General features: G+C 44.0%; 1 protein-coding gene across 1 annotated transcript; it reads right to left on the bottom strand.

Moving 5' to 3' along the window:
• Positions 1 to 1,194: 1,194 nt before the first annotated feature.
• On the bottom strand, positions 1,195 to 5,898 carry LOC310945443 (Krueppel-like factor 2). The gene is made up of 3 exons (XM_083911537.1): positions 5,560 to 5,898; positions 4,249 to 5,245; positions 1,195 to 4,151 (listed from the first exon to the last, which is right to left on the bottom strand). Exons 1-3 carry the CDS (start codon positions 5,629 to 5,631, stop codon positions 3,976 to 3,978), a joined length of 1,245 nt encoding a protein of 414 aa, XP_083767663.1. The 5' UTR covers positions 5,632 to 5,898; the 3' UTR covers positions 1,195 to 3,975.
• Between the last annotated feature and the right edge of the window lie 1,500 nt (positions 5,899 to 7,398).

The raw sequence follows: 7,398 nt of genomic DNA, 5'->3' as shown, positions 1-7,398 counted from the left end.
CTGTATCATCCGTTTCTCACCAATGCATGTTACTAATTCACTTCTTGTTTGTGTCGTCTCGCAGGTCTCTGCTGATCGTGGTGGTGCCTGCTGCCGTGGTCCTGCATGATGCTTCCTGCTGCTATTATTACTTTTACCCATATATACTGTCATTAGTCTTGTAAACTATAAAAAGATCATCAGTATCTCACTGTAGCTGTTATTACCGCTACTCATCATTGATCATATTTACGACCATAATTATTATTACCATTGTCATTTTCTATCACCTTAGCCCTGCTTGTTTCTACTATTCTGCTGTATTAACTGCCATAACATATAAGTCATATTCACATTACTATAGATATTATTATAGTTACTGTTACTTTTGTGGTTGCTTGTATCTCTGGGACTGTCTGTCTGTCTGTCTTTGTGTCTGTCTTTGTCTCTCTCTGTCCATCCGTCTGTCTTTTCTCTCTTTTTTCTTCCTCCCCAACCAGAGCAGACAGATGTCCGTCCTCCATAGAGCTGGGCCTGTTCCACGTTCCTGCCTGTTAAAGGGAAGGTTTTCAACGCCACCATACTCAATGGGAGAATTGTTGGGTCTGTGTAAATCATAAATAAGACATAGAGTGTGGTCTATACCTAGTCTGTAAAGTGTCCTGAGATAACTTTTGTTATGATTTGGCTCTGTAAATAAAATTGAATTGAATTGAAAAAGTAAATATATGGGACCTGACAACAGTTTGAGAAAGCTTTGTCTTAAAACAGTGGTGCCGAACTTTCTTGCTTTTTTTTACAGCAAAGCAATACCTACTACACACAGCGCCAAACAGTTTAGCCAGTATTATGTTCTCTTTTTCAGATTGTTTCATATTAATAGTTTTCAGTTTTTAAAAAAGTAAAGCAGAGTCACTCTTCTTGTGACTCCACAGATTTAAAATCTGTACCAGATTTCAAGGTTGGGATCTTTAAGTTTTAGAGGGTCACAGTACAGATCGGTCCTTAAAATCGGAACTTGTTTGTGTATATTTACATCAAACCATGTTTTATATAATCTTTGACAATCACAATCAGGACTCAGACATCAAATTTGTTTTGTTTATTATTTACATTAAAATAAACTATTTACATTATATAAAAACAAATCCAATTTACAAGGCACTACATCCTTCAGTACAAACTAAAAATATTTTTGCCAAAGACTGTGTAGCCCTTTGTCAATCAGGTGGCGTTAAGATGGCATGCACGTCCGTGAGACCTCCTACTATAAATTCCTGACTTCAAATGCTAGTAGACAACAGACTCACAGACATGACATTCTCTTCAAGCCTTCAGGGAGGACAGAATGAAAGGCAGTTTTAGAACAAAACATTGTCTCAACGCTTATTTCACATGCAATTACTATATAACACACAATAAAACTTTGATTATCTTTTAGCCAGTGGAGAATATGGCATCTGTAAGATGTGTAATATTGTGTTATAAAAGGCACTGATGGTGAAAAATACAAAAATATCATCACTCTTCAAAGGATTGTCTGCTTCCAGTTGCTTCACTGGCATGTGCCTGACATGTTGAGTGGAATGTTCCTTGAATTTGTTGTCTATATAAAGAGCATTCCATTAAAAAAGTAGTACCAGCTACATAGTTAAATAAAATGTTTTAGTCTGAACAGAATTCATCTGTTTCTGTCATATCTGGCTGTATTTCCTCATTGTGGTTTGTTTGTTGTTTCTCTTAAAAATAATATTAAATACGTTTTTCACAAAATATCATTTGAGGACATTTCAGCTTGATGCTCCTTTTACCCCAATGAAAAATCACTATAATATTCCTTATAGACGAATCTGGTGAGCTGTTTGTGTGTTTTGCCATCTAGCGGTGCCACCATTCCTGCGGCGTTTCCCTCCAGTATGCACAGACTTGAATGGGAGCTGTCATTAAAAGTGAACCTCTTCTACTTTTACCTGTTCTTTTCATGCAGTATTACTTTTGACAACAATGTCTAGGAATTTGGGAAGAACCTGTGCAAATCTCTGCTGCTCCAACAGCAGCGGGAAACTTTAACTTTGGAAATAAACTGAATAAACGACACAAACCTTTACCTCATGAAGAGCGCCTCTGTCTGAGGCCGTACGGTCTACATGGATTCAAACCTTTACCTCATGAAGAGCCCCCCTGTCTGAGGCCGTACGGTCTACATGGATTCAAACCTTTACCTCATGAAGAGCCCCCCTGTCTGAGGCCGTACGGTCTACATGGATTCAAACCTTTACCTCATGAAGAGCGCCTCTGTCTGAGGCCGTACGGTCTACATGGATTCAAACCTTTACCTCATGAAGAGCCCCCCTGTCTGAGTCCGTACGGTCTACATGGATTCAAACCTTTACCTCATGAAGAGCCCCTCTGTCTAAGGCCGTACGGTCTACATGGATTCAAACCTTTACCTCATGAAGTGCCCCCCTGTCTGAGGCCATACGGTCTACATGGATTCAAACCTTTACCTCGGTCTTCATCGATTCCCTGGGCGTGCAGATGTTCTCCAGAAGTGGATCAAGAATATTATCAGAGGGGAATTTGTTCCCAACAGCAACAGACACTCAGTTTTGGTTCACACTCGTCAATCTAGTTGTGAACAGCATGAGGCTGCCTAGCTTTAAAAAAGTAATGTCATACAATCGAATCTACTCTATTATGAAATCATTGGTGTCCAAGGGTATACAATGAACCATGCAATGAACCCATGTACAAACTTACAAACTAAATGTCAATGGGAACGTGGCATGGGTTTGCCTATCTCCGAATCACAATGGAATGCAGCACTTAGAAATAGTACAACCATCTCAAAATGTGTCAGATATAAAATGATCCAGTTTAAAATAATTCATAGGGCTTACATGACCCCTGAAATAATGAGCAAAATTGATCCTTGGTGTCAAATATGTGCTGGCATAGTTGTGGTTCAGTGGGAACACTAATGCATATGCTATGGAATTGTCCTGATGTTAAACAATTCTGGCAAGATATTGTCAATGAAAAAACATCTATACTCAATACTGAGATTACACTCTGTCCAATTGTGTGTCTATCTGGAGTCGATATTGATGGTATACAGTCCAGAAATACACAGAATATTTTTGCACTTGCATTCTTGGTGGCAAAAGGACTATCCTTCTTAATTAGAAGGAACGCAAAAACAACTGCACCAGTATAGAACTCTGGCGAAATGACTTTATGGACATCCTTGCTATGGAACAGGCTGCCTTGACTCTCAATCCATTGGAGAGGCCTTAATGTATACTTAATGTGTATTTAACTGCAGCTAACCTTCCCTCCCCTTGTCTTTGTTTTGTATTTTGGCTTTGTCTATGTCTTGTATTTTCATTGTGTCATGATGTGAAAAAGCAATAAAACTTAAATATAAAAAAAAAAAAGTGATGTCAGCTAAGGGAACACTGCTTAGCTAGCTCATGTCAGACGCCTCTATCAAGGCTGCCGTGGTCACACACAGTAGATAAACTCAATGTGGTGTTATTGTGAAACATAATGTAAGTTGCTCCAACGATACCACAATGTAAACTAAAAGCAGCTGATTTAATCAGTGATGGAGGTAACTAATCACAGCTCTCTTCATGAGGTAAGGTTGGTGAAGGATGGAGAAAAGGTTCACTTCTAATGACAGCTCCCATTCAATCATGCACACACTGGAGGGAGAAGTCAGCGCAGCAATGGCGGCTTGTTCACTTCCAGTACTTCCCCGGATTCTTCTATACCTAGGCATTACAGTGTAGTCAATAGTGGCCTCATCATATGGCAGTTTATGCATGACATCACTATAGCTGTAGCCTACTCCTATAGGAACATGCAGCTATATTTGCACAGCATCTGATCCTTGTATAGCTGACCACAGGACTTTGGGACTTATTTACATATAGTTATTTTTTAGTTATATTTTTATATTTCTTGTATCGTCTTTTTCATCTTGGCCTTTCCTCACATGTGCCTCTTCATGTGTAGGGCGAGGTGGTCGGAACGGGAGAAGGCCCGTTCACACAGGTGACACTGGAATGGCCGGTGTCCTGTGTGCTTCCGGAAGTGACGTGTGAGCTCGTCAGACCGAGCGAACTTCCAGCCGCAACCCTCCCAGCTGCAGTGGTATGGTTTCTCTCCTATGAACACAAAAACAGCTGTGATTGACATCATAGTTTAAAGGCGGGTCATGAGGGGCCGGGGACATGTCCACCACATTCAGCCTGCAGCTCTTACCTGTGTGTGTCCTGAGGTGCGCCTTCAGGTGGGAACTCTTGGTGTAGGTCTTCCCACAGCCAGTGAAAGTGCAGGTGTGTGTCGCGGTCCGTTTCCTGGGCCAGGACCGACGACCCCTCTTTGGCTTGTTGTCCATCATTTCAAGCGGGGAGGACGGTGGGGTGAGCAGGACCCGCTGTCCGACAGCCAGCTGCTGCATGCCCGTGGCTGCTGCGTCCTCCTCGAACACGCTGGAGAACTGGTGACGGTGCGTCACGAGGAAAGGGAGCTGCATCTGCAGCTGAGTGAATCCCCCGGACGCGCATTGGTGGTGGGGGTGGAAACTCTGCGTGAACGTCAGCGAGGTGGAGTGGCACATTTGAGGCTGGTGGCACTCGGAGCTCATCAGACCGTTCGGGCTAAGAGGTGGCGTCATGCTGCCTACCGCGGCCCGCGGGGAGTTGGCCAGCCGCGGTTGCTGCTCGTATGACATCATGCAGGAAACATTCCCCTCGTGCTTGACTTTGTTGCAGCTCTGAGGCACCAGACCCGTGACAGGTCCGTAGGTGTCCATAGAGCCGGGCTCCACTTTAATGTTCGGATGCTCAGAGAATAAATCCTGAATGATGTGGAAAGGCGCAGAGCTGATTAGGAATTTACCCTGGATGGAGGGGCTGTTCCCGGGGAGGACGCTGGGATCCGGCTCGGAGCGAAGGAGTTCCGCCACCAGGCTGCTGTAGGGCGGCGGAGGATTGTTCATGTCTGAGACAGAGATGTAACTGGCCGGCGGCTGAGGTACCGCGGTGTGCTGCTGCTGCTGCTGATATAGGGACACCCCGGAGTCCTGGATCCGATAGGACTCTGCTCCAGTCTCTGCTGATGGCGCACTATCAGAGACGGGGGTGTTTCCAAGAATAAACTCAAGGTCCAAGAACTTATCCAGGTCCTCTTCGTCCTTTCTGCTGAGGAAGCCGCTGTCCGTGTTGAGCGCAGCGCCGCTAATATCTCCCTTCCACCTCTGGATCGGGGGCGAGAGATAGCTGATTTAGTTTTTTTCAAAATGTACAGCTTCTTCAGATACCTCTTGGAATTGAAGATGAAATAAATAAAATAAAAATGGATCAAATAAAATACTTTAGTATAGTATTAGTATATAAGTGTATAAGTATAAAAACAACATAAATACGTAATTCTAATAATAATTCTAGAAGCCAAGTTAAAACGTTCTGCTATGACATACCGAAACCAGCACAGGGGCACTGGGTTATGATTAAGTAAAAAAACGCACTTTATCTGATCTCAAAACAAGTATACAGAAACATCACAACTTACATCTTCCCAGCATTTCTCCTTTTGGTTGGAAAATGTAGATATCGATGGTAAAATGGTCCCACACAAGGCCATTTCTATGCGTTAGTAAAAAAAAAAATCGTCCTGAACGAGTGAGAGAATACACTTTCTCTGTCCTGTGGAAATGAGCGCGCTGCTTCCTCTGCGTTCGCTGAGCTGCTTCTCTTCACTGGTGCAGCTATGACTCTGGAAGGAGCAGCTTTTAAAATATATATATTGTTTGCAGCACAAATCAGACCAATGCGAGCCTGGGGGAAGGAAGAGCGTCCAAGATGGGGATGCTGCGTACAGACCAGCCCCCTAAATTTAGCCTCGGTATAAAAGGGCTGAGAGAGTCAGAGGATGACTGCGGAATGCTTTCGCTGCGGGCGGCTACTTAACCTTCTGGGAAGGGGAGAACCCGCCCCGAACCGGAGAGAGAGAGAGAGAGAGAGAGAGAGAGAGAGAGAGAGAGAGAGAGAGAGAGAGAGAGAGAGAGAGAGAGAGAGAGAGAGAGAGAGAGAGAGAGAGAGAGAGAGAGAGAGAGAGAGAGAGAGAGAGAGAGAGAGAGAGAGAGAGAGAGAGAGAGAGAGAGAGAGAGAGAGAGAGACGATACTAAAAGGCACACACGCTTTACACAAACGGGATACGAGGCTCCCTGCTTATGAACACAGCCCAACAAGTTATTCAAAATTGATGACTTTTTTCTTTGCTTTTCCTGCTAACAGTATCCACTTTGTTTGTGCAGCCTTGAGTTGTACTGTGAGCCCTTACCTCTCCTTGAGGTAATTTAGTGACACACAATAATCATCCCAGTTTACATACCATGGAAATAAACCATCAAGCAATAAAGCTGGTACCTCCTCTGACCTGCAGATCTCTCTGTCTTCCTGTCATTTACTTCAAAACCAAATGTAAATGTGCCAATCTGCTGACATACAACCGTTTTCTTCAGTGGGAAGAGCTTCTTTAACTCCTGTGATGACTCATGAAGAAAAACAGGTAGATGTCAAACATTGTCTAATAGCAATGTGTAGTACCAGTTTTTCTGTGTTAGAGCTTCTCCATGATGGCAGACACAGAGAAAGAACAGGGGTGTATCATATAACATACTGCACTTTTACATTATTTTGCCCTCTGGAGAACACATATTTGAAATGCTAGGTAGGGGCCGACTGGCCTTTAATAGTCAACCAACTATTTTTGGAGGCCTGGCAGCCTTTGGTGATTTGGTGGCATTCCATTGTATTTCATCAGAGTGCATGTATGTTACAGAGCACGTGAAGATTTGCAGCATGTACTGTACCAATCAATCAACTTTGTTACAGCCACTAACTGTTATGGAGAGACAGAGGGCAAAGTCTCTGTACAAACTGTAACGGGTTTGGTTAGGACCCAATAGCAGCACAAATACAGGCAGGTATCGTTGGTAACAAACTTTATTGGCTTTGGTGCAGGGAATAATCAAAGTCACGGCGCTGCCGGTAGCCACAGAGGAGACTGGAGTTACACTCACTCTGAAGAGCTGAACCAGGTAACCACAGGAGACGACAGGCAGAATCCAGAAGGGGACAGGCGAGGATTGTGGTCAGTAATATTCGTCTGAGACGTCCACCTCCATCCCCTCATTGCTGATTGTAGGGAATGCGCCATCTGCATCAGAGAGAGGGTTATCGGACTCATCATCCAATTGTTCAGATCGATGGAGTGGCCGGGAAGGTGGAGTCCGTGGTCTGGGGATGTAACTGGTTCTGGCGGGTTGATCGGGGTGACGCTGATGAAAGTCCCTGACGAGGTGGTGATCCAATATGTGTCTGGCAGGAACCCAGGATCTCTCGGGAC

This window comes from Echiichthys vipera, assembly GCF_963691815.1.
Source record: "Echiichthys vipera genome assembly, chromosome: 3".
Lineage (NCBI taxonomy): Eukaryota > Metazoa > Chordata > Actinopteri > Perciformes > Trachinidae > Echiichthys > Echiichthys vipera.
This window is presented reverse-complemented; position numbering and strand designations above follow the sequence as displayed.

What these genes read in the sequence shown, in the direction of transcription:
- LOC310945443 (XM_083911537.1), bottom strand. Translation starts at nt 5,631, where the DNA reads ATGGCCTTGTGTGGGACCATTTTACCATCGATATCTACATTTTCCAAC. An exon ending in AGGAGAAATGCTGGGAAGAT is followed by an intron (nt 5,246 to 5,559) that starts GTAAGTTGTGAT and finishes CCCCCGATCCAG; the next exon opens with AGGTGGAAGGGAGATATTAG. An exon ending in GCACCTCAGGACACACACAG is followed by an intron (nt 4,152 to 4,248) that starts GTAAGAGCTGCA and finishes TTGTGTTCATAG; the next exon opens with GAGAGAAACCATACCACTGC.